This window comes from Chionomys nivalis, chromosome 24 (assembly GCF_950005125.1).
Source record: "Chionomys nivalis chromosome 24, mChiNiv1.1, whole genome shotgun sequence".
Lineage (NCBI taxonomy): Eukaryota > Metazoa > Chordata > Mammalia > Rodentia > Cricetidae > Chionomys > Chionomys nivalis.
In genome coordinates, this window is record NC_080109.1 from 17,709,293 (window position 1) to 17,735,349 (window position 26,057).

The window sequence follows — 26,057 nt, forward strand, 5'->3', positions numbered from 1 at the left end:
AAGATGAAATCTTAATCTCATGCAAAATGATATCTGCATCTGCATGGACTCAGCTATCCAGTTAATAAAAGAGATACTCCGTTTTACCCGAAAGAACTAGGGGTAGCCATTAACTGAGCGGCCTCCTTATCTACTGCCCTTTCACGTCACTGCTGACCTTTGTCTCAGATGCCGGGGACTCTGGTGAATTTGTTTTCTAGCACACGCTGTATTTTGATCTGCTACCTCATTTGTTCTCTGTGTGGTGGGTAAACATGCAAATGCAACTTGATCTGAGACTTATATTCTATGTTCTAAGGCCGCTGGATAAAAATGAAATGTTTCACATTTTGAATGAGAGTATGTTATTAGCAATCATTCAGAGACTGTATTATTAAGAAAGCATGTTGCAAGAGTTTGTTTTTAAACGTACCCTTTAAATTCAGGCAATGGTTGCAACGCAACACAATACTTGCGCAACGTTTACATATAGGAATTCATTGGCAATTAAATGCAGAATGTAGGCACAAGACCATGCCATATGTTTCTCAGTATTAATCATTTAGATAAGACTACCTGTGTTCAAGTACCAGGGAAGCTGCCTCTGACAGTGTGACCTTGGAAAAGTAACTTAACTGGTTCTGAACTTTCTACTTTACATAACAGGTAGATGATGAACAAATCAGTTGAGTAAAATTAATGATTTCTAAATATGTTGTCTAAAAATCAATGTGACTCAAGTTTCTCACAGGATCACAGACGGTGATGATGTGCTTACGTAACTCTCTTGCCGTATTAAAACCAGCAGTCTGACCACTCTGCTGAAAACATGCCAATTATCCCACTTCTCCACAGACTAAATGTTTGCAGTGTGTTTTAGAACAAATCGACGAGAATCAAAATTCTAGTATTTTATGATCTCACAACAAACCCAAGTCTAGCAACAGAGGCATATTTTGTGGGGGTTTCACAATGTGTAGTAGAGCGAGCAATGAACAGGGCAAGAATAGTGTCTGTTCCTGCAACTAAGATATGTAAGTAGCACATATTTTATAGTTTACCTGGTATCTATGCAGGTGGACACTGTAAGGCCTTTGGACAGCACCTCTCACTGAACCAGCAGGTTGCCTTTTCAGAGAGGTTTGGCTGCCAACTGGCTTCTCTGTTCTGCCTGTCTTTGTCCCCCAGTTTCAGATTTGGATGCAGGTCTTCATGCTTGTTTAACTAGTGTTCTGATCCACCGAGTCACTTCCTCAGCCCTCTAAGGCTTTAATTAGATCTTAGTTAAATCTTTAGCATATATATATATATATATATATATATATATATATATATATATATATTCCCTATCATTATTCATCCTTGGCAGGAATTACAGAAGCCAACAGTCACTAATAAAGATGCTAAAGCCCCTCTGCATTTACTGCTCCGCCTATTGAAAACTTTGAATTCGATCATACATTGCTAAGCTACTAAACTTCAATCACAGGTTTACAAGTATTAAAGAAGCTATTGAAATAGATCCCACTGTAAAAATATTTTTTATGTAAATGACTCTTATTAAACATGAATAATGATTAAACATGAATAATCCGTCAGAAGCTGAGCTAAGGGTTGTTCCGGGCTTTTGATAGTTTTGTACTATTTTTTTCATTTGGGGGTGTTTGGGAATTTATTTTGTTACTTTTAAATCTATTTAAGTTTCTTATGTGGATGTTTGCTTTCATTTTTTTTTTTTAACTCTGCTAGAATTCATGGGAAACAATGCCTGGAAACAAAAGTTCCTCAGAGAAAATAAAAGAGTCCAATAAATAAAACCATGATGATAATCTTTTCTCATGGCTAGACTTAGATCTCATTAGTCACCACTTAGCCATGAAGAGATATGAGATAATGGTGGGATAATTCATTCAGGACACAAATCTTCCTTAGCAGGATTCCTTATTTAATAATTAATTCTTTAAGTGTTTCTTCATCTTTCTTCTGGGGGTTGCCTCTCTTTCAGGAGAATAATCTTTATAGAGAAACAATGTCATTGACCAAAGAGGACTTTGTCTGTTTTTCTCCAATGCCTCTTTAAAAAGTTTTCTGCCCTCTTTAGAAGCTGTTTGGATATAAGTGCTTCCTCCATAGGGACAAGCTACTAGACTTGTTTTCAGTCTACGGACAATTTTAGAATATTAGATGAGCAATGATTTCTGAAAGCAAATTATCGCCTGAATGCAGTAACATGGGAAAGAATGAATTACACGTGTAATTTATCCATCACAGGCAGATCCTAAACACTGATTATGTCTGTATCTTGTGCAGAAATTGAAGATGATAGGAAAACTTCCCAGCTTTGCTAACTTTAATTTTCTGTGTTTTATTTTGTGTAATTTCCTGACAACTATTAACTGCAGATGGTCCCTGCCTCATGTAAGAACAGCCTGGATGTAGATATGAGCAACTCTAAGTCTGCACTGCAGGCAGAGATAACTCTAACTGCATACTGGACTCCTTTGGGCCCTGAATCAACAAGATTTGGGACCTGATAGTCAAGCCTCAAACTCACACCAACACAAAATACAACATATGCACCACTAGATAAATTCAGCTAACTGTAGCATTCTATAAGCATTGAAACTGAGACCTTGGGTTAAAATAGAGTTCCATCTAAGTGGGGTCATCCAAGACAGTACCCTAAGCATTGGGTCTGGGACTTTTGAGTTTTTCTTTTAGGGACTCTCTGTTTCTGTTCCCATTTGTGGTTTCAGAGTCAGTAAGTAGTTATGGGAAAAGGTAAAGTTAAACCACTAAAGATGCCCCTCCCTTCCCGTCTTCAGTTTGCTCTCACATTGACCTTCCCATTACTGTTGAGGAGTTTCCCCTCTTGAGCTCCACACCACCTGCTCCTAACTCAGGTCTCCCTGTAAACCCCACCCCCTCCTAACCTCCACCCCATCCCCCTCCTAACTCAGGTCTCCCTATAAACCACAACTCCTCCTAGCCTCCACTTCATTCCGTCTTTACACAGGTCTCCCCATAAACAATACCATGAAACCAGAATTTTTAACTTCTGCCTTTGCAAAGTCTGAGCAGAACATGCTTGTTATCCTCTTTAAATTATTCAATCCATAGCCCTTCTCAGCTCCTAAATGTCTTTGTTTTTCACATCTGACCCTTAATTGTTACTATAATAAAATTATATTTAAAATCTGTGAAAAAAAATGGAGCCTACAATGTGTTTGTGGAATCTCCTGGGTTTAATTAGTGGTTGAAGTTTTAGAGCAAAGCCCAGAACACTTAAAGTTACTTTGGTTTCTCAGAGTGGCCTGGATGCTTTAACTGAGTTAACTCAAACAATGAAGAAACTGGGTCATATTTCTTCTTATACATTGATTTTATTTTATATGCATGTATGTATGTGTACTACCTGCATGGCTTGTAACCACGGGGTTTAGAAGGCATAGAACCTTCTGGAACTGGAGTTACAGATAGTTGAAAAACACTGGGTGGGGGCTAGGAACTAACCCTGGGTTCTTTGGGAGGGCAGCAAGTGTTCTTAAGCACCATCTCTTCAGTCCCTCTTTCTATACACTGAGACAGCTATCTAGCTGATATAGTGGCACTGTCTGTGAAGGTAAACTTGAACTCATTTTCTTATAATTTAGAACAGACTCAACCTTTGTGTCTGAAACCACAATCTTCCTGTTAAATCTTGGGTTCCATTCTTGATCTACTTGTTAAGTCAAAACATAATTATGTGTGTTTATTTACTGCTGAAGGCCCAATGCCTTCAATGTTTCCTGTAAAACTATGTATGCTGAAGCGCTGCTGTGATTTCTTTGTTGAGGCCTCTGCACACGGATATGTAAGTTGTAAAGCAATGTTTGGTATGGTGTGACTGGGTATGAAAATTGCATTCAAACCACCAGGCATGGAGCCCCAGCTTACTAGTTGTCCCACATCTGACTTCTCTGTATTTCACTGTGCCTGTTTGTCAAATACTATATCAAAGAGTTGTTGTAAAGGTATTGTCATAAAATGAAGACAGTGATCAACACAAAGGAATTTAGTGTCTATTAACTCATTTTACTCTACACCAAATAAATAAAAATTACATTTGCAAAGGAAGTACAAATGAAAATTATGGTAACAACAGACTCTTGTGCCATACAAAGTTCACTAACATATACATACATTTATTTATTTATTTATTTATTTTATTTAATAGGAAAGTAAAAGAAGCATCTACATAAACAAAAACTAATTTCTGTGATATCAAGTTTTATTGACAACCAAAACAAAGCGCTGGCCTCTTTGGTGGAGGAGTACTGAAGTTCCCCTTTAGATACTTCAGTGGTCACCACACTCCCATGCTTGCCAAAGAGATTTTTTTGGATTCTGAGACTTTTCTGGGGGTAGTAATTTCTGTAATTCTCTCATCCTGGTGGCTGAAACTAGAACATCATTAATCTCTTTGCACAGTACCTGAAAAATGATTTTAATCAGGGAATAGCTGAGCAACCACTATAGTTCCCAGCAATCCAAGACAAATCAGCCAATGAGAGGTCAGGAAAACCATGGTGCAGACCAAGGGACCTCTGTTAGACTTTGACTGTACCAGGTTTTACCTCTTCTGCTCTTCCCAGAAAAGGTTGGGTTCTTGGTGCTGCCCAGTCCATCTTACAGTACTGAAATAATGCTAAATTTAGCAGACCTGTGCTTCTCGGGAACTTAAGATGAAGAATCCTGAACAGTGGGAACTGCAGAAGACACAGAACAGGCTTAGACAACTGACGAAAATTCAAACTCCTGCTGATGCCAAATGCTGTGGAGTGGGAGTACTGAAAGCTGACTCTAACCTTTTACAGCTCAGATGCTTACATCGCATCTGCCTGTCTCTGGGACTCAGAAAGATCACATCCACCTGGTCCTAAACTAGATGGGTTGAAAGTTGCAGAGATTTTGGAGGAAACAAAAGAAGAAAGGGTGAGGCCAAGGCCCAGAGACATTTTGAAGTTAGCCTGCCAATCAAATTATAGTATATAATCTGTTTTATAGTTTGAAAACTGTCACTAAATTCTCAAAATAAAAACTCCATAGTATAAAAATGTTTTTTTCCTAACAAATCAAGCATAACTCAAAATTGTAAAAAAACCAAATATTAATGTCAAATAGAGCTGATATAAGTAGACATGTATTTGGTGATAACTATACAAGAAATATGTTATTTACAAAACTACAGTTGTTTAGCATATTGTAAATGACTATTAAATTAATGCTTACTAGAATTAATATTATCTAGTGTTATTGCTTCAGTGAAATTCACAGGAAATTACTGTTCTAATACACAATACATCGCACAACTAAATATTTTCAGTTCAACCTTTCCAGTCCCTTTTACTTGAGTTTATGCATATGAATCTCTATCAGCAGTGTGATCACAGGTCATTTGTTTACCCATCTCTACTGACTCTCAGGAATTCTGACCTAAGTAAAAAACACTGAAAATTATTCCCCTAAAAGTACAGAATGTGTGTCTGTTCAAGTTTATAAAAAAAAAAAAAAAAAAAAAAAAAGCCTCAAAATTTCCTTCCTAGGATCTCTCTGTAAGAAAATAAGAATCTTTGTCTAGGTCTGTGGGAAGGCTGAGATGCTGCTCAGCATGAAAGGTAATGGATTAGTGATGCCAATAGCTCAAGTCCTCCACATACCCTTAGCAAGGAAAATGACAGGATAAACAACACACCCCAGGTCCCTGTGTGGCTTTGGGTCTGAGAAGCACTCCGTGTTTGGAAGCACGAGTGAACTGGATGCATGCTCCACTCCCACGACACTAGGTTTACCCTACAGATCACGAGAACTTACACAGCACTACTAGGAGACTACTGAATGAATGTGAGTACTTGCAGACATCTGACATGCAGGCAAACTTTACCTGTTTACACTCTATGATACTTTGGGTTAAAGTAGTTTTCCCTTGATCACTCTAACACAATGAAAAAGATTTAATGAGGAAAAGAGAGAAGCAGTATGTTAAATTCTTACAAAAGAAAGGAAAACAGCAAGAATCTGTGCCTTAAGTAGTTTTACATCTTCCATTTTGTTTGTCTGATAGTTTAAAAAATAGTCACTCAGTTAAGATAACTCTCTAAACCACACCAATCAAAATGCAGAGTTGGACAGGCCATTCCCAGTGGCTACATCTACAAAACAGCCCTGCACCTAACGCTCAGGGAACATAGAAGAAGAGGGGTTGGAAAGATTGCCAAGAGCCAGAGGGCCAGGGAGTTTGTTGTGAGACTGTGTCTCCTCATAATGTCAGGCGCTCACCCATAAAGTTTGTATCAACATGACAGCTTATGTGTATGCTCAGCAAGGACAATAACAAGAGGCATGCCAAAGTGAACAGGGAAAATACCAGGAGGCCTCAACACTACACAAAGAACTACAGGCAAGTAAGGAATCTTCAGAGTAGGAGAAAGAGTCTTCCTCAGGGAAGAGCAAGTAATTGGTTACCCAATACCTGAAAACATACATACAAGTAATATTATATAGATGGAGCAGGTTGTACTTTCGTGTGTAGAGGAAAAATACAAGTGTGTGTGTGTGTTTGTGTGTGTGAGAGAGAGAGTGTGTGTGTGTGTGAGAGTGTGTGTGTGTTTGCATGTAACAACAATTAATTAAAAAAAAAAAGAGGCCATGAGTCTGGAAAAGAGCAAGAGGAGTATACTAGAAGGTTTGGAGGGAGAAAATAGAAGGGAGAAATAATATAACTATAGTATAATCTCAAAAATAAGAAAAAATGAATAAAAATAGACTTCTAAAGAATTTAAGGACATGAACAGGCACATGTCTACAGTTATTATTAGGACTGCTGAAGCAGCTATAACTACTGGGCATTTTGTTACAGAAATGTTCCTGTCAGAATTAATGATTTTGCCACACAGGCACAGGAACGTCTCAGAGTTGTGAAGTTTCTGTTTACTGGAAGAAAAGTAAAAGCCAATAACGCTGCTTCACAAGCTGTGTCTTTCTGTGAGTCCACCTCTGAAAGCAATACTGTAGGAATAGGACCTGCTGTGTCAACCGCTCACTGAAGGAAACAATGCACACGTGTGTGCACAAGCTTTAGAATACAGAATGTGAAGGTCTTTTCAAACTGAACACCGCATGTGACCTGCTGTCAGGAAGAGGGCATCAAATGCTTGGCAGAAGTTAGTCCAAGTAGGAATATACAACATTGAAATTATAGTACAAAACTGAATGGACTTGCAGATCTCATGCATTTCACTTTGCCAGAATTTTCAGATAAAATTGTTTGTAAAACATGATGAAAAGACCATGATCTGGTATCTCTAAAAGAACAGCAATGATACCAGAAATTATTATGGTGCAAATACTCTGTGGTAATAACAGGAGATATTCTGAAATTAACTTCATTACTTTGAGGGAATCTCATCAAATCAGTCCTACTGTCTAATCCAGATGTTAACACCAGAGGTTTATCTCTATGGATGACATAGTAAACATTTCATTTTTGAGCTTATATACATTCACCTCCACACAAAAATACATTCCGTCCACTCTTCCCATAAACTCTTAAATCTTAACATCACCAGTATGCCAATGAAACCCTATCAGCTAATTTTCTCCTCATAATCTCCAGTAATATGCCTAGTGATTTCTTTTAGATAAACACTTTTCTACTGTTAAACTTGGTGTGTGTGTGTGTGTGTGTGTGTGTGTGTGTGTGTGTGTGTGTGTGTGTTGGGGGCCAGGGAATGAGGGAATTCTCTTCTTCTAACCAGAAGTCAGCTATAAACCTAAGTCACCCGGGAGCTCAGCCAAAGTCTGAAACAGCACAGCTGAAGGGTACAGCCATTTCACAGGGTCCTCTCAGAGAGTATTTGGTTTGCTTTCCTAACTTTCTAAAAATAGTAGATTACACAAGCTACCTCCATCTCATGGCTCAAGAACTCAAAAGAGGCTGGAACAGGGATTAAAAGCAATACAGAAAGCAGATTTCATTAAAGAAGTCAGGCTATTACAAGTTTTACTTGTAAAACGTCTGTTTACTCTGAGACAAGGGAGATGATCTGCTGGTTGCAAGCCTCAGAATGCTCCAAACTTCAGAACTTCAAGCATGAGTCATACGGATACTTAAGTGTTTTAAGATGTGTTCTGGATCTATTTTAGCCACAAACATGAACACCAGAAGACTAATAGCTAAAAGGTAGAATTCCAAACACCATATAAAGAAGGAGGGCTCTTTCAGTGACACATGACACACAAATACTTAACTGAACATCCAAACAGAGTTGATTGATTCTTATTACTTATCTTACTAACATTTAAGGAGCTATTGTCTGGGTATAAAATTCTATTATAAATAAATTAGTGTTAATTTGTCTATCTAATTAAATTTAAAAAATTTTACCAAATTTAAAAAATATTTAAACTATAAATTTCAGCCTATTTAAGAAAACCAAAGGAAAGGGATGGACTTTGCTGTGATTACTGGTATAATAAAGTCATTTCACGAATAGATTTTAAAACTTAACATTCTTTTTGTTGTTGTTACTTTTTTAAAAAGTCCTTGATGTGGCGGTTGAATCTCGTTAACCACACAGCATGTCTGTAAGATTGCTACTTTACTCAAAGGGGAACTGTTCTCTGACCACAAGTGAATAGTAACTTAAAAAAATATTTGGAGGTGGAAAAATAGAAACTGAATATTAATAGCTCACAATGTTTCCAAACCCTGTGTAGGCAGGTCTTCTGTAAAACCATTCAACATCACAGCCAAAAGTAATGTCCTTCATTTTATAGCTAGGAGTTCACCAAGAATTATCTATAGGATTAAAAACTGGATTTGCTAGGAATTGGGTCAAAAAGGAGTTACTTATGAACACAGCTGGTTACCGACAAGAGCAATTAGTCCTCTGCTCTTCATTTTATGGATCCCTGTCTCCCTGAATTCGTGACCATTAATTTAGGACTGACATTCACGAACGTCTCAACACTGTGCCTTTATCAATGTTTTTCAAGGCCAAGGCAGGGGCAGTAGTAATTGACAGCTCCTGCTTACCTGTCTCTAGGGCTATGCCCATAGCCTGCCATCCTGACACAGATCTGTGGTTACTACCACACACCTCCTCTTAGCCTATTCTAAAGACTGAAATTTTAAAAACCTTGGCAAAAAACTAAAGTAAACCAAAGTGAGAATCCCAAAGTGAACTAAAAGCAACCGGGTGAAACGGTTAACCTCTAACTCACCCTGCTGTGGTGGAAACAGCACTGGAATTACAGTATGCTGTGTTTTCAAAAAGACATGATGGAACTACTTTACAGATGTAGATAGGATGGTTATCTTGGAAGTGTCAAAGAATTAACTGCAGGTGTTTAGTATTCAAAAATCCATCTGATTAAACCAAGTAAGTTGAAGGTACCCCCAGAACACATTTCTAGTCTTGTCCTTGCATTTCAAAATAAAGACATGCTTGCAATATTTCACAAGATCCATTTCAAACTTGATAAACATGTTAACATAAATCTTTTCTTCTTACCATACACACAAAGCTAACTATGAACATTTCTGACCAAAAACATAGTAAGTAACAACTGGCAAGACTCTCACAGGAAAAGAGCATATGTATTTCCTCAGTACAAAAAATCTAATGAACAACAGTATTTGGTTCGTACCTACATATAAAGACCACATTCAAAAAAATAGGTAGTTCACATAAACTACTATAGCAACTGAAAGAAATCTTACATCTAGTCAAGTTTCCCCAAAACTGTGTGGCTTTAGCCACTAAAAATTATCTCACAGAAAAGTAAAGATGTATCCATAGAATCTGCCATTCATTTCTAACGACTTGACAAGTTTACCAGCAAAGGAAAACAAGTCCTATTCAATCAGTGACCATCTTGGCCTTATTCTAACACATGAAAGTGTTGAACATGAACATTTACCATTGCTGAACAAAGATCACACTTTGTTATCATCATATTACAACTGCATCGGTACACAACACTTTCTGCTCTAGGGGGAGAAATCAAGGAGTCTGGAGTTAAAGGCCTGGTAAAGTTCCTTGTAAGTTTGGCCGGACTCGGTTCTATGACGTCTTATTGAGTGTCCCAGCCCAACACATGAACCAGAACATGCTGCATAACTAAAGTGTTAACAAAGCAATCCATAATCCAAAACTTACTGTACCGTGTGCCCATACCCCTTAATCAGTCATTGCATATCCTTAGAAGTACAGAATATTTACTCACTTTCAGTGAATCAAAGCAGGCGATTACTCGTCCATTTTCAACTTGGCAGCTTTTCGAAGGGTGTGCAAATTTACACTCCGTGTCTGGCCGTGAGCAAGTCCCTCTTTGAAACTCTCTGCATACTTCCAGTGTTAGCCATTTTGTGTCCCGAATTGGTGTGACACTAACAGCCATGTTTATAGTTTACAGGTAGTTAAATGGTCAATGAAACCAACAAACCCAACCCCTCTCAAAAAAAAAAAAAAAGAAAAATCAGTAACCAAAACAAAACAAAAAACAAAAACAAAACAAAGATAGGAACTGATAAAACTCAGAAGTGTGAAATGGCAATGAAAATGTCCGAAAGGCTGTTTCCCCACTCCCTGCTTTCACGGCACGTGGAAAAGTGTGACTTCAAATATCACTAGACCTCCACTAGAAATTCACAGCATGAAACTGTTAATTCAAAGAGGTTTTGGTTTCTAGAGGAATACCAGGACTGTGAGTGGATGGGTGCTTACAGGAGGGCCTGGAATCAGCCTTGTGCTCAGTAACCCCTTCCCAGTGCCAATTTGGAGCCCAAAATGCAAGCATGAAAACGTGGCAGACCCTCTGACACCGAATTTCCAAGCTGCTCTCAGCAAAGTTGTCTGACAGGGAATCTCCTCACAGCTGAATTTGCGATGGAGTTTGGTGGTGCAATCGGTATTGATTAGTTTGGCATAGACAGATGCAGCAGTTTAGAGCAAAATCGAGAAAATGATTTTTTTTTTCCTCCTTGATTTCCTGGCAGAAGGTATCTTACTTTTTCAGCAAACTTTTCTTCTAAACTAAAGCAGCCTAGGGCAATGGCAGATACTCAGAGCTTTTCTCCTGATTAGAAGTAGAAATGGGGGTGTCTGGGCTAGAGGTGGAGGGCGGATGTGCTGTCGTCACAGTCTAGCTGGCAGCAAGCAAGGCAAAAGCAGAGGCTGCTCTAGAAGCGGTTCCAAGCAGCAGAGACGTCAGGAAAGGCACTTCTTAGTACCAACCTGTAGAGAAAAGAGATAGGTTAAGATTTACTAAGTAGCATTCACTAATGTCCTATAGTACCACAACCTTGCCATGTGATACCAGACTAAGCAACTCAAAGTCAGCCTCTCTTTCTGTGTCTGCCTCTCTCTCTCTGCCTCTCTCTCTCTGCCTCTCTCTCTCTCTCTCTCTCTCTCTCTCTCTCTCTCTCTCTCACACACACACACACACAAAATACTTACAGTGAGGCATATTGCAGCCAGCCATCGTAGATTTATTAAAAAGGGGGCCGTTTCCCCTTGTGAAGCAATGCATGATAAAGAGATAACCAATCACAGATAGTGTTGCAGCAATATTCTGGGCAGAAAGCCAATAGTGTGGGTTGTCTTATGAAAGGTCGCGCCTGTCAGACGTTCATTACTATGCTATAAGCACAGAAAATGTCCATCAGATGTGACTTATTCCACTGCAAGAGGACGAGCATGTGGGTTTTGAATTTACCCAACATGCAGTTAGTGGACTAAACCATGTTAGTTTCCAAATAGCTTCTAACGCAAGAAGTCCAAGGACTTGACAAGCTCTCCGCAGGAATCAAATAAAGGTCTAAAATCTGCAGCTGAAGTCCAAGCTGCTTTCCCCCTGGCACTTCCCAGGGGTGGACACTGAGCAGCCCGCTGCTGCTGCTCTGACACGTGAATAAAAAGGAAAGGGGTGTAGACGAATGGTACATTCTCCTGACCTATCCAATTCACTTCCTCCTAAAGCCCAAGTCCTGCCCCTCTGCTGAAAGCAGCACTCACACTGTAAAACTATTCCATTCAGCCATCAGACACTGTGTCACTATATCACAGGCAGGCGAGGTATGAACAAAAGCATCCTTTATTCAGACATTTTTAAAGCAGAAGCTGAGGTCTTGTGGCGAGAATAAGGAGTGCAGTGTTGTCAGCGTGTCTGGTAAATCTGAAGTCAGTCTCCAGGGAGAAAGTGATTCCATTGCAGGAACATTAATTATTAAGTGAGCAATTTGATTTGGGCAGCAGGATGCACTTCGGAGGCTCAGTCCCACACTATGCTGGAGGGTAGGAGCCGAGGCGGCTGCCTGAGGCTCTGTTAACTTAGGAGACCACTCTTTAGAACAGGGCAGCTTTGCTCACCAGCTTACTTTCCCTTTCGACAGGACAAAAAAAAAAAAATCACAAAAACTTAACTAGCTACAAAAATAAAAGTGTGTATGTTTGGAGTTGCTTTCCTTCTGAACACGGTAAAGAAAGTCAGGCTTTCTAACTAGCACCTTCCAAGTCGCCAACAACACAGAGTAATGGTGATTACAGTCAGTTTTTTAAAAGAAGCTGATCATAAATGGTACCTTGGTAATTTTGGAAATTAGAATAAAGGCTATGAAGATATCTGTTCTAAAAGCATGACTATGTAGTAGAATTTATTTTTTTAGGATTAATCCTAGTATTCTTAATAGTATTCAGAGAAAATTCTAGCAGGTTTTTATATTTCGAAAATGCTAAAACAGAAAACTGCAGTTTCTAACAGGGACTGAAGAAGTAACTAACCACAGTGTTCAAGAAGAGTCCTCAGGTCCTAAGGCTCAGCTCTGCCGAAGCAAGGTCAGTCTGTCCAGTCCTGGCAAGTCGGTACTCTGTTTAGACAGTCTCTGCTCAGCAGTCACAGTTTCTGGGAGCCTCCACGGCATGAATACAGAGCACATGTGCTTACCACCTCTTCAGCCCACACTGCTTAACCCTTCATCAGCCACCACGCCCCCAAGAAAGCCAAAGGTGCCACATCCACCTTTGCTCACTTACACACTAGCATCATCATTTCGGAATTACCTCTACACATCATCCCTGTCTGTGAAGCATTGGATTTTCTTGTAGGTTGAAACCACTGGACCACATGTTTCCAAGGGCAGAATCAACACTACTGTCTCAGCACCCTGAGAACAGTGATAAAGTTATAGACAGAGTGACTTCCAAAAGCAAGGGTATACAAACGATTGTTTACTATGGTGGGACTGAGCTTACCCGAGGACACAAAAGTAACACACATACACACATGTAATCATATGTGAATGTACTCAAATACACACTGAAAGCATGTGCAGACCACCACCTTTATAAATTCCAGGGTCCTGCAGGCCTTCCCTTTGCCTAGGGGTCTCTGCACAGCCTTGGACTGCTCCCTCTCTTACAGAGCAACCTTCGAGCCACCTCCACTTGAATCCTCTTCTCCTCAGGTTTCACTTGCCCAGTGGTGGGTGATCTTATGTGTCACATTTATTTCTTTGTTCAAACAGTCGTCCTGAGGTCTGAGTTCTCCCTGAAACTCCTGTTTGTCTGATTACATCTTCTGTTGCCGCTCTCCCCAGTGTCAAGCTTCCACCTCGATTGGCTCCTTCCCAAAGGTGCCTTCCTTCTCTAGACCTATGCACACCCGTCTGCCACCTTCACACAGCTGTTCATTCTTAGTCTTCACAAGAGTGGAAAACCCTACACCAAAGGGGAATAAAGTCCTGCATGACTATGCACTGTCCTCCTCCCCTCGCGCTACATATCTTCCCCAGATCAGTGTCTACAATCTACACACGCTGCTTCTCTGCTGTCTTCATGTGTCCTTCACATCTGTACCCACAACACTGTAACTCCCATACTTATCACTTTGCTGCTCAACAGGATTTGACAACCCTGGAAAAGCCGAATGCATTTACATTTGCTTCGGTGACACGCCACAACACAGAACCAACACATACAACTCTTTAGCTTATGATCCCACATCCCTGTATCTTTAGAGGGATGAGCTCTCAGGGCTTCTGCCCATAGCAGCTACTGAACCCCAATAGTGTACTACACTCTATCACTTCATTTGGCTAAAGACCCCATATCCCTACAACCCAGCAAATCTATTCTTGTTTACACTGCTATAGATACCATCTTCTCTGTAAAGCTGGGCCAGCTATGATGAAAAATAGTAAAGGAAAATAGAAAAGCCTGATTCCACCCAATAACATGCTCATTACTTTAGAACTTTTTGTCTAATATTCTCAACTTCCTGATGGCAAGGTGTATTACCCAAACCCTAAATCCTGGAATATAGCAGATACTATTAAATGCTTAATATATGTATAAATTTTATTCCTATTAATAGGAACAAACATGTTTAGGCAGGTATATTACCAATCATTGGGGAATATTTAGTTGTAAAGTACAAGGTTCAAGCTACTTAAAAAAGGAGAATTGGCACCATTATAAATATCCATGTTCTCTGGTGGCCAAGGTAGAATACGATAAAATTTATTTCTTGAGTTGGTTATTTTTCCTTTCTGTAACGCCACAGGCTTAGCTGCACTTTAGTATGAAACATATATTAATTACAAAATTGCCTAGAGATTCTAGTTTGCTCTATTCCATTTCCAGTCTATTTAAGAGAGTCTTCGAAAGTTCCAACTAAAAAAATTATAAACACGTTTGTAAACTGATCATACTAGAACACATGTGCAGACGAGAAGCAGCATGTTTATGACTGACTGGGCAAGACGGAATAAGGAGAGACGACATCTATCTGTGCCTACTGGATAAGTTCAGTTCATGAAATTGTTTGGTTTAAGGTAATACGCAAAGGACTCGGATCAACATTGAACTCTCAAATGTAACTTCAACTAGTAAAGGTGTTTTTACCCTATGAGCCGATTATCAAAGACGCTATTTAGCATGTGTGGACCCTCATACCTAGGAGACGACAGAACAGGAAGAACACTAAGAGTTTGAAGCCAGGTTGGGCTAAAGTGAATTCCAAGCCAGCTACATAATGAAAACTGTCTCAAAAAAAAAAGAAAGAAGAAAGAAAGAAAGAAAGAAAGAAAGAAAGAAAGAAAGAAAGAAAGAAAGAAAGAAAGAAAAGAAAAGAAAATTATATAACGGTAACATACAGATTATAAGAATTTATGAAAACATTTTTCTCTGAAATAAAGGTTTGGTTTTTTTTTTTAAATGACTATTAAATGAAATGAATCTACTTCTAACATGTTTACTAATAGGTAAATTCTCTCTATGATGTTTCTGACTTTATCAATATATTATATGTAAAGTTACCTCAAGAACAAAAGGCTTGATTTGGAAATTTAAAAGTTTTGTAACAAGAATCAAACTTTCTGGTACCCATGGAAAAAGTTCTCAGTGACTGACTGATAAAATTCTAACCATTGCATTTCCTCACTCACATGGCATATCAACAGCCAAACGCTCTCTGCAACACGAGCTAATTTCACTTAAAGTGATGTCAGAAGCCATGTGTACAGTCTATGGTAAGATAAGGTATAACGGAAGAAAAAGAAAGGAAACAATATGAAATAATCCAGTCAGTAAAAACTGAGAAAAAAAAAATAAAGAGTAAAGTTTTGAAAAGCACAAAGAGGAAGGAAGCCATGAGGAAGTATGAGCAGTGTTCTCTGTCAGCTAAAGGCCTAGACACTCAGAAGGGTGCGCATCAATTGAGGCCTCACACAGTGTGCAGTAGAAGGTAAACGCATGCCTACAAGATGGAACAATCGCCTTAGAGCAAGACGTTAGTTTCTTAGTCTCCTATGTTTCCTAGTCCTTTAAGTTGTAAGACAAATAGAATGGAACCAGTCCAGTGATCCCAGAGTAGTTACCGAGAAGCCTGTGGGATTTTTTTCTGACACTTTGATATTAAGATGTGTTATGTACTGAGAAATAAATGATGTGAGGCCTCTTACTGCCATTTTGACTTACTAAAATAGTTCTAACCAAACAGAAACTATGGAAGACCTCACTGTGTAAGTTTGGAGGTGACAGAAAGAAGCCACTTGTCCAAAACCATCTTTTTTTCTGGTCGCCAATGTCAACAAAACTGTAATCAGCTATGCAGCACTTAAACACATGAAGCTTACTCATATAATTTTTCTCAGTGCTTGCCCCAAATATTAACAAACTTCAGGGGAAATAATACTAGGAATTTTGGGGGAGATCTGCAGTCACACTGTCCTGACTTCTTAAGTAGAGTCACCAAGCTGTGGTTGTCTGAGAGGGTGAGTGAGCCTTCCGGAAGTATTGCTCTTGTTAGAACAAAGAGCTAGACTGGGTGCTTCCCAGGGTAAGTGAATTAGGGGCAGTGCCCATGGAGAGAGGCACACTGTGTAATCTTAACAGATGCCCCAGAGTGCTGACACCAGCTCCTCCAGCCTGTGCTGGTCATGTGATGACTCGCAATGATGCCAAAGAATTCAAAGCATAAGACTAAGTCAATATATTGGCAATAAAATCATGGCGTCATGCAAGCTACCGAAGTCTTGGAACTACTACTAAGAAAAAGATAACCTCCAGTCACACATCCTCTGGAACGACAGAGATTACCAATATGGCCTCCTGGTATGACACATTTCAGACAGGCAGCTGCTGGGAAGACCTCATTTACTGACTGGCATAAGTAATCTGAGGTCTATCAGCGCAGTCTTTCAAAATCCCCATTCCCCAAAAAGACAAACGGTGTGTGGTAGGGCAGATAATGAAGGAGCACAGGTTACTTGATACCCTGTTGTTAAAGACTAGAATTACAGAACTATAATCACATTAGAAAATGACTTTTAAAACAAAACAATACACATGTCAATATAGGCAATGATTTAAAAGTGAGTGGTGAATTTATTTCTATGTTATTGTACAAGGAAACTGTAAAGTATTAGCATCACTAGAAGATGAGAGCAGTTCTTCACATACTGGTTACTAGCTCTGTACATAAACATTATCAAATGTGGCCAACCTCTTTCCATCCCAAGAGCAGTCCAGATTGTAAGACAAGTACATGATACCCCATCAGATACCAGCCATTGGAAGGAAGGGGGTAGAGGAGGACAAAAGGTCCATATCCCATTGTCAGCTTCTGTCTTGGCACAGAAGTCCCATGAACAAGGATAGATTTTCCTCTATGATCAGCATCAAAACTTGCACTGGCCCAAAGGAAACAAATAGTCATGCCATAAGACTGTAGATGGGTGGTAGACAGATGGGCAGAGAGATATGTATAGGGACAGGGATAGGGACATGACACAGGCATAAACAAAGAGACATGGATGATATAGATACAGATTAGCCCACGGCATACAAATACTAGTCTCAAAGTATCTTCTGCAGGTTACATTATCCGGGCTCCGGATGCCCAGCTCAAAACACTGGCTATTTCATCTTTACAATTAAGAGAACGCAATACTAACTGGCAAGAGAACAGGACGCAGTAAAGTTCCAATAGAACCACATTTAAATGTCTCCCTGATTGTGAAATTAAAAGATTTGCTTTAATCTAAAATATAATCCCTTTGTATTATCTTATGGCATTCAAACAGTCAGTGGTGTAGAGTTTCTCTCCCTTCACCAAGAAGATAGGAGATAAGACCGCATGCTGCTTTACTGTTCTTCATGAGAAAACACTGACCCTATACTCATATATTACACAGACGTTATCTTGTTAGCCTCATGTAGCATGTCTGATCTGCCTGTAACGTTTACTATTTCAAAGTGATAAATATAAACCAGAATACAGGCAACAAAAGAGTTAATGCTGTTTGTCTTCAACGGTAAATCAGACAAATCACCTCCCTCGAATTTTCAAGAAAAAAAAATGATACACTGGAAAACCCAGATTTTGTCACTGTGAAACTAGCCTGGCCAAACTGCTAAACAGACTCACAGTGGTGTTCTATGCCCTAGCAATATTCTGATTGTGGACTAAGACTATAAACCACGCTCAGTGGAGAAACAGCTTATTTGACATACTAACGAGCAGCAAATATAATATTTAATATGACTGGTGGCATTTCTACCTAAAATGTTTTAAAGGACAATGGTCAATGCTACAGGGAAATCTATGTTTTCTTAATGAGAATAATAGATAACTCAAAAGTATGAAATTGATCAACCAGAGAACTAAGAGAATACTCCCAGGGAACTTAAGACTTCAGTGACATCGGCAACTGATAGCCTTCACGATGTCATCCCAAGGTCCCCTCCAGAGGTCCCAAGACAGCCTCCGTAATTAACCATGTATATTCCATTTTAGCAGAATCAAGTGACATATATTATAAAAGTAGCATATGAAGGAGTGGCAGATACAATTTAAAACCTGCCCAAAATAAAATTTAATCTCTATGAAGTACCAGACTTACTCTACCCTGTGTTGTATGAGGCTTCTGAAATTATTGTCGAACAACCAGTCTCCCTACTTTCAACTGTGACATTCAACAGGGAGATCTGGATTTCAAATACTATATTTAAACCCTGACACAATAAACTCAGAACAAAACGTTTATGGATTATGACTATTTAAAATTATCCTAAATATGTTGCTCAATAAATTATAACAAAAAGTATGAAAACTTTGTTTATAATTAAATAAATATACATAATATTTTTTCTTAAGAATACAATGAATGAAATCATTCATGAGCAAATACACCATATAATTATTTGAATATATTATAAGAAATGAATTAGTACAAGTCTCATAAGGAGACACTATACCAAATATTTCCTCTGTTCCATGAAATCAATAAAGCATTTTTCACCAATGCATTTCTTATTCCCAGGTCATAAAATCACATGGGTGCTGCAGAAAACATCATTTCAATCCTACAAATATTTCTACTGATTAATAGATCTGACTTTAATAGCAACCTTATTTCATTATTAATATAATATTGTCATCACATAAATTGAGCTTTACTTAAAAAGTTGTAAGCTCATATATGATTGCTTACAAACAGGAGCGATGTTTTCACTAAGAATAAATGATGTTCCTCTGCCTTTCTGATTTAAAACAGTCGGAAATGTCAGAAAGCAAAGACAAGGGCTAACAACTCATATTTTCACCGTCGGGCTTCAGTGTACCTTAAATATTCTTTAGGGACAGTTCTACAGAAAATAACCTACTCACCTAGACCCAAGATATTAAATAGCAACAAATTTTGTTATTATTCTAATATACAAATGGATAATATTTCAATTAATAAACATACTGTCTGTGTTTTAAGGATGTTTCTATGCCAAAAGAAACAGGGCAATATAATTACATTTTATTTAACAGTTTCACGTGGTGTCCCTGTCTGCATAGCCACCTAAGTCAATACTGGTTTTTGACGTCTCATCAAGGCTCGCAAGTCCATATGGAAAACTCTTATGCTGCCATCACTTAATAACATAAATCCTTAGCGCATAAGGCATGCTCATGTGTTAAGTCTGAACTAAACAAGAACATTTTCCCAGACTTTACCTTTCTCAACAGCAAAGCATACTCTTTGATATTTTTTAGGTACTTGCTGAGACGTTATCCCTCCATCTACACTGTGAAGTTCTCAAGTAGGGAAGCATGAAAGACCTTTCACCTCTAAAGAGAGCTTAAATCTTTCTTTGCATCTCCAAAATCTGTTCAATATCCTCCCGTTTATGGCAGCCAACTAATGGAAGCATTTGTACCATCAGTTTCTAGCTCTTGAAAATTCAAAATAAAGTACTACATTGCTCAAAAAAGAAAAAGAAACATAAAAAAGTAAGTACAATTTTTGAATTCTGTAATTGTCAAAAAGAAAATGTTAAAAACATGAATAAATGTTTGCATTGACAGTGGGGGAGACGGACAATACACTCTTATTTCTAATTAATAGAAACAAGGCGTGCAGTGTGAAGTGACTACAGGAGAAGGAGTGCGGTGTGAAGTGACCGCAGGAGACGGCGTGTGGTGTAAAATGACCATGGAAGAAGGAGTGTGGTGTGAAGTCACTATGGGAGGAGTGTGGTGTGAACTGACTACGGGAGAAGGTTTGTGGTGTGAAGTGACGACAGGAGAAGGCTGTGGTGTGAAGTGACTATGGGAGAAGGCGTGTGGTGTGAAGTGACCAAGGGAGAAGGAGTGTGGTATGAAATAACTACAGGAGAAGGCTGCGGTATGAAGTGAATACAGGAGGAGGTGTGCAGTGTGAAGTGACTATAGGAGGAGGTATGTGGTGTGAAGTGACTAGAGGAGAAGGTGTGTGGTATGAAATGACCACGGGAATGCTCCATCTGTAGGCTTTCGAGTAGTACTATGTCATAGGATTAAAGGAATGTTTTTCTTTCACATTATTTCTATAAATATCAAAAACGTCTTGTTCAGCTTCTCCTTAGAGACTGACTGAAGGTAGTCTTTCTAACAGCTTCTATAAGCAACCCCAAGTGTTATCAAAGTAACTAAGGCACAACAGAATCTGGGAAACCAACGTAAGCACAAACACGTTTCCCAGTTTACCATATGTCTAAAATCCATTTCAATCATTTACGAATCTACAGCAGGCTCTTCCTGAAGCAGTTTGTGCTTCCAGTTAAACTAACGTGGTAGGTACAATAAGCTCACAGGAGAGTTTGCCTGTGCGCCTGCCTGGTTAGTGAATAACGGCTCTCTCCTCTCACTTTGCCCCTTCAAAGTTGGTTACTAAACAACAGTTCATAACACAAAGTATCTGGAAGAGAAGCTTTAAGACTCAAAATGCTTAGGTGGCAGAACCTGGTCATTTCTATTTCTTTTCTTCTTGTTTCAATAATGAGATTTTATGACTGGGCCATGTTTTTCATGAAATAAAAGATTTTATTAGAATTTGGTACTTTCAAAAGAAGTACCAATTTACCAAATTAGCAGGGCAGCTTGGAATCTGGCCCTTTTGCTAAAGAGAAAAACCTACTCTTTCCTAATGATTTTAATTGCACATAAGATTCTATGCATTCTGGAAAAGCTGCAACCCATGAAGAAGCACAAAAAACCGATGACACCCTGTTAATGAGACAGTGATTAAAGCTCCGTAAATTTCCACCAGCATCACACGCTCTTAAAAGCCAATGACCACCTCCCCATGGCAAATCACAAGACAACCATAGTTAACAATAAGCTCCAATAACTGCCAATTGTGTATTAACTCCCACAATTACTGTTCTGGGCTACGGATGCCTCAGAAATGTCTCGAGCTGCCTGAGTCAGTCAATTAGGCTTCACGGTTGCAAGTCTGTATTCCTTGGACCTACACACGTGCCGAGACAGGGAACCCGGACTCCACGGTTACCATCTGGGGCTATTCTTTTCCACATAAAATTTCAGCAACTGCAAGCAACTAAAACTGAAAGGTTACTCTCCACAATGATTGTTCACTGTTTCTGCTTGGCCTCAAAACCTAGGATGTATTCTCTGGAAAACAAGCAAACAAAAACCCCTTGTTTGAAGACTGTGACAAGCTCTTTGGTTACATTCTGTCGTTTGCTTCAGAAAGCTACCGTGTTTAAATGGTATATATTATCATAAATCACACATAACCCTCCACATCACTACCATACAGCACTGCGCATTATGTAATACCACCCATTATGTCTCCAACCAGTTATGTTTTGGTCTTGCCCAACCATCCCCACCAAGATAGTAGGTAAGAAGGAAGCTTAACCTATTCTGTTTCATTTAAGGAGTATCCAGATGACAACATGGGACAAATTAAAACAGTAATCTGATAACAGTGTCAGAGCTTGTCATATGTTCCTATCATTTGACTGTCTCATAAATTATTAAACAATTATACAATTATATATAAATGTTTTTTAAAGAAAACAGCTTCTTGTAATAACATTATTTTGATTAATCAAAATAAAATACATGATGTTCTATAATATCAAATATTTTATAGACCAATACATTTAATTTTCATAATTTGCTTCTTGTTTTCCGTGAGTATATCTATAGTCATTATCTTACTACAGCTAAAAATCATTATCGTACTCATTGTGAACAAGCAACTGATATTTGTGTACCTCAGTAACTGACTCACTGAAGTCTCCTTAGGTAACCAAATGGAAGATCAAGAACTCAAAATCAGGTCATGTGTTTTCAAGTGTAAAACTTCATTCAAAACACACGCTGCTGATTTAACATCAAACTTAGAAATGACGTAGAAGAGCAAAAGAACAGAAAGGTTGGAGCTGAGTGGAGTGGACGCACTGGAGGGACCACTACTACATCAATAGTGGTTTGCTCAGAAGCTTCCAGTTGCTGCTGGAGGGAGGGAGGGAAGGAGGGAGGGAGGGAGGGAAGGAGGGAGGGAGGGAGGGAGGGAGGGAGGGAGGGAGGGAGGGAGGGAGGGAGGGAGGGAGGGAGGGAGGTGGTCTCCTTTAAAGGGCTGCGGGAAGCATGCCCGCCTTCTTTGACCATACAGCAAACACCAGACAGTACACAGAAGTAAAAATCTCAAACCATATCTATCAGTTCTTTCTCCATTACAAAATGAATCCGTTTTGAACAAGGCTGCAGCGTTGGGCCTACCCAGCAGCTGACTGACAGACCATTGAGGTGAGCTCTTTGGAGCAGAAGATTGTTACTAACCTACTCAACACCTGGAGCCTGCTCTCTCTTCGGTGTGAACAGAAAACATCCACAGAGACAAAGCAGAATGCGGCTTAGAACACACCAAAGTGAGAAGCCATGCAGTGGTGTGGATCTAAATAAGCCATGAACTAGACTTTACAGAGCGACAGAGAAGAGGGAGTGGTCTGAATCAACCACATCACGTCCTTTCCGACAGCTGATAAAACCGTGGGAAAGAATTCCAAGGAGAAGGCACTAAGGGTTTGAGGGACAGAAATTACCTTTCTAAGCCTACACTATATTAGTTACCTGTTGGCAAAAAATAAATGATTAATATGAAATCGCTTTATAAAATGAAAAATGAAAGTCAAAACAAAAAAAAATATTAAAGCTCTGGTTCCAAGGCCCCAAAACATCTCCTCGGGCAAAAATTGTATGTGTGACTCCTCTCGTTTTGCCACTTTTTAGTCCTTCTTTCTCTCATTAGCATAGAAGGGGAAAAATTCTCCTTAAAAAACACATTTAATCCACTGTAACCGCATTAAATGAATAAATTCAGAGATGGAAACATGGTGAGTATGGATCATGTCTACCGGTCACTCGAGAGACAAGCACAGGGAATACATGGATCGAGCCCTTGAGAAATTTGCTGCTTAAACAGAACATAAGCTAATAGCAACTATATTATAAAAGATATACATATACAGAAGGAGATATTAATAAGGGCTGATGTGTGAAAGGAAAAAGGTCAGATGTGGTTTCATGATGGGCAAGGGGTCTTGGGTGGATGTGGCTGATTTTTTTTAAATTCAGTGCTAGCGATCGAACCCACACCCTTGCACATGCCAGTGAGGTGCTCTGTCACTGGACGCCACCACTAGTGCAGGAAGAACGAGTGCAACGTCTGACATGGAAAAGGCAGAAAACAAAAAGCACACTATAGAAGTAGCAATGGACAAGGTAGGCATGGGAAACCCTGACCGCAAACGCTAGGGACTGGTCTCTGTGGAGCCACTACACAACGGTGTCAGCAGCTACAGCTCTGGGCTGGGATCAGGTCGGGAAGGGTCCCAACTGAAGGATTCAGCATCCACTTCCTAACCACTGGGAATTGATCCTTCCCAACATTTAACCCAAGAGCAGAGCTGCAGTATTTCACTGAGTATCTAAGGGTTAAAAGTAAAACACAGTACAGGGTAGAAAGAAATTGTATTAAATAAATGGATTTTTTTCTTAACTTCCTAGAGATTTTGCTTCAGGTGCAGCAAAGTCGAGGTAAATTTAATGCTCAATTTCATCTCAAGTACTTACTCTATTCATATTTCCCTTCTAACTGATTGCTCTTTTTCTACAACTGTGTTTTGTGCATACTTTAATGTAGTAAGCCAACTCATCTTTTGTGTTGTTGTTGTTCATTTGTTTCTGATGAAGGACATCATACAATATGTAACACTAAGGCGACCTCTGTCCTGTTTACCATGACAAACTGAGAAACTGGAGGTGAATAACAAACTTTCAAAGGATAATAAATTTTAAAGTCACTAGTCAAGTAAATCTCATTACTCTATCAATATCGCAATGAGAGTCACAACCAATTAGACCACAACACCCAGTTACTGCGACTGGCAACTGCTCTGAACTCACAGTCCCTGGATTCAGCAACCTATGTTTTCACCCAGCTGTCTAGTTTGACCTTCCCTGTGAATCAGCAGTGTTACCCTGATGCCAAAATGACCTTCTGAAGCTTCCAAACCTTCCAAGGCTGCAGATATTTTCAGCTGTATCAGCCCTGGCTGCCACAGCATTCTGCATGACATTGAGTGGCAAAGCTGGCACCTTCCGCACCAGCCTGACCTTTTAAACTCATGAGATGTTGCTGCCACTCAAAGGTGGGTTTTCTTCTTCATAATCTTATGGAGCAATTTCTCTTAATTGTGAGGTTGTGTGATTCTAAGCATAAAATCTCACTTTCCTTTACATGAAAAAGAATATTTCCTTTTATGCACACATGCTAAATATTTCATCAGCACAGACTTTAAAATAAATTCTAATTGCCACCTATAAATTACAATTTTGAAATAACTGAAAAGATTACATACATTTAATGTTAGCAGTACCTAACAAAACGTCAGTATTTCTATAATGGTCACTTCAGAATCTGAGAGATGTCTATACTTACAATCATATTTAATATTCATGTTGACTATAATGTATTCAAGATCCAGTGCAATATCAAGAATATAAAGGGCCCAGTGTAAGTAAACACAGTATCTGCATGCTTAATTTGTTTTATTTTCCACTGACACTATAAACAGGAACACTGGTGTTTAATTTTCTCGCTAAACAGTGTGTTCACATGGAATTTTCAAAACTAAACTTCTTTATCTATGTAGCTGCAGCTATCTTTGAAGTATTTGATACATAAAGGGAAATATTTGAGTCCATTAACATCAATTACCAATTAAAATATGATTAGTAGATTAAAATTTAATACAAGTGGAAGAAAACATAAGTGGAATCCAATTCATTAAGACATGTTAAGAGTCTAAATAACAAGACCCACTAACTGTTTAATGTCAAGTCTTCACAATCAAAGGATAGTTATATATTTAAATATGCATGCATACATTGGAGTATTCATATTTGCTTCTACTTAGAGGACATCACTTACTGTATTGTCATAAGTTCACAGCAGTAATACATATTTACAAAACGATCTAATATTTCAATAAAGCACTATAAACTGACCCAGCAGTTGGAGACCCAGTGCCTCGGACCCTCTCAACTTCTCGCACTTCACCTACAGCTCATGAGATACTTTGTCATCATTTCTAGACTCCATAAGCGCATCCGGATATGACATAAGATTGTGCACACACCCCGATACATGGACATGATGGAGTTGGGGCGGGGTGAGAAAGTTATTCAGGAATATCCAAGTAACTGCAGAAGTTTTGCTTTTCATTATTTTAATGCTGAAAACAGGTATCTAATTTGTAATGAGAGAAATTAGGTTAATTCCCAATAAGGCAGTAGAACAGACAATGAGAGCACTTGCCCCATCCTTCTCAGGCTCAAGACACTTCTTCAAATGTGGCACTAGGCAAACCAGCCACCCAGCAATTGAGAGAGAGAGAATATCTGTTCCAAGTAACATCACTTTGCTTATCTCAGTGAGTGCTGGGGCAAAGGTACTGGAGTGGGTAGAACAAACACAGCATGGACCATAAGGGAGATTAGGCATCTGATATAGCCTCACTATAAAGCCAGGGCACTTCAAAGTCCACTCCATCGTCTGCTATTTTATGATCACAATTAAAAAAAAAAAAAATAGAACCCTCTCGATATATTATCTCTTCATTAAGTCTTTCCAGAATTAACTTGGAGTCGACCTCAAGATGCTAAAAATAGATATATATTCACTTCATTAA

The 26,057-nt window shown here is 39.0% G+C and overlaps 1 protein-coding gene across 22 annotated transcripts in view; it reads right to left on the reverse strand.

The window, feature by feature from the left end:
• Mbnl1 (muscleblind like splicing regulator 1) overlaps positions 1–26,057 on the reverse strand; it is a 170,242-nt gene that overhangs the window by 106,097 nt on the left and 38,088 nt on the right. For 16 of the 22 annotated variants that reach the window (XM_057757030.1, XM_057757029.1, XM_057757042.1 and 13 more), the window contains exon 2: positions 10,249–11,258. The exons of 4 other annotated variants lie outside the window; for them this stretch is intronic. In XM_057757030.1, coding sequence (XP_057613013.1) covers positions 10,249–10,422 — 174 coding nt within the window. In that variant the 5' untranslated portion in view covers positions 10,423–11,258. Of the gene's footprint in view, positions 1–10,248; positions 11,259–11,480; positions 11,840–26,057 lie in introns of those variants that run through there. 2 more of the 22 variants (XM_057757027.1, XM_057757031.1) reach the window with 2 other exon arrangements.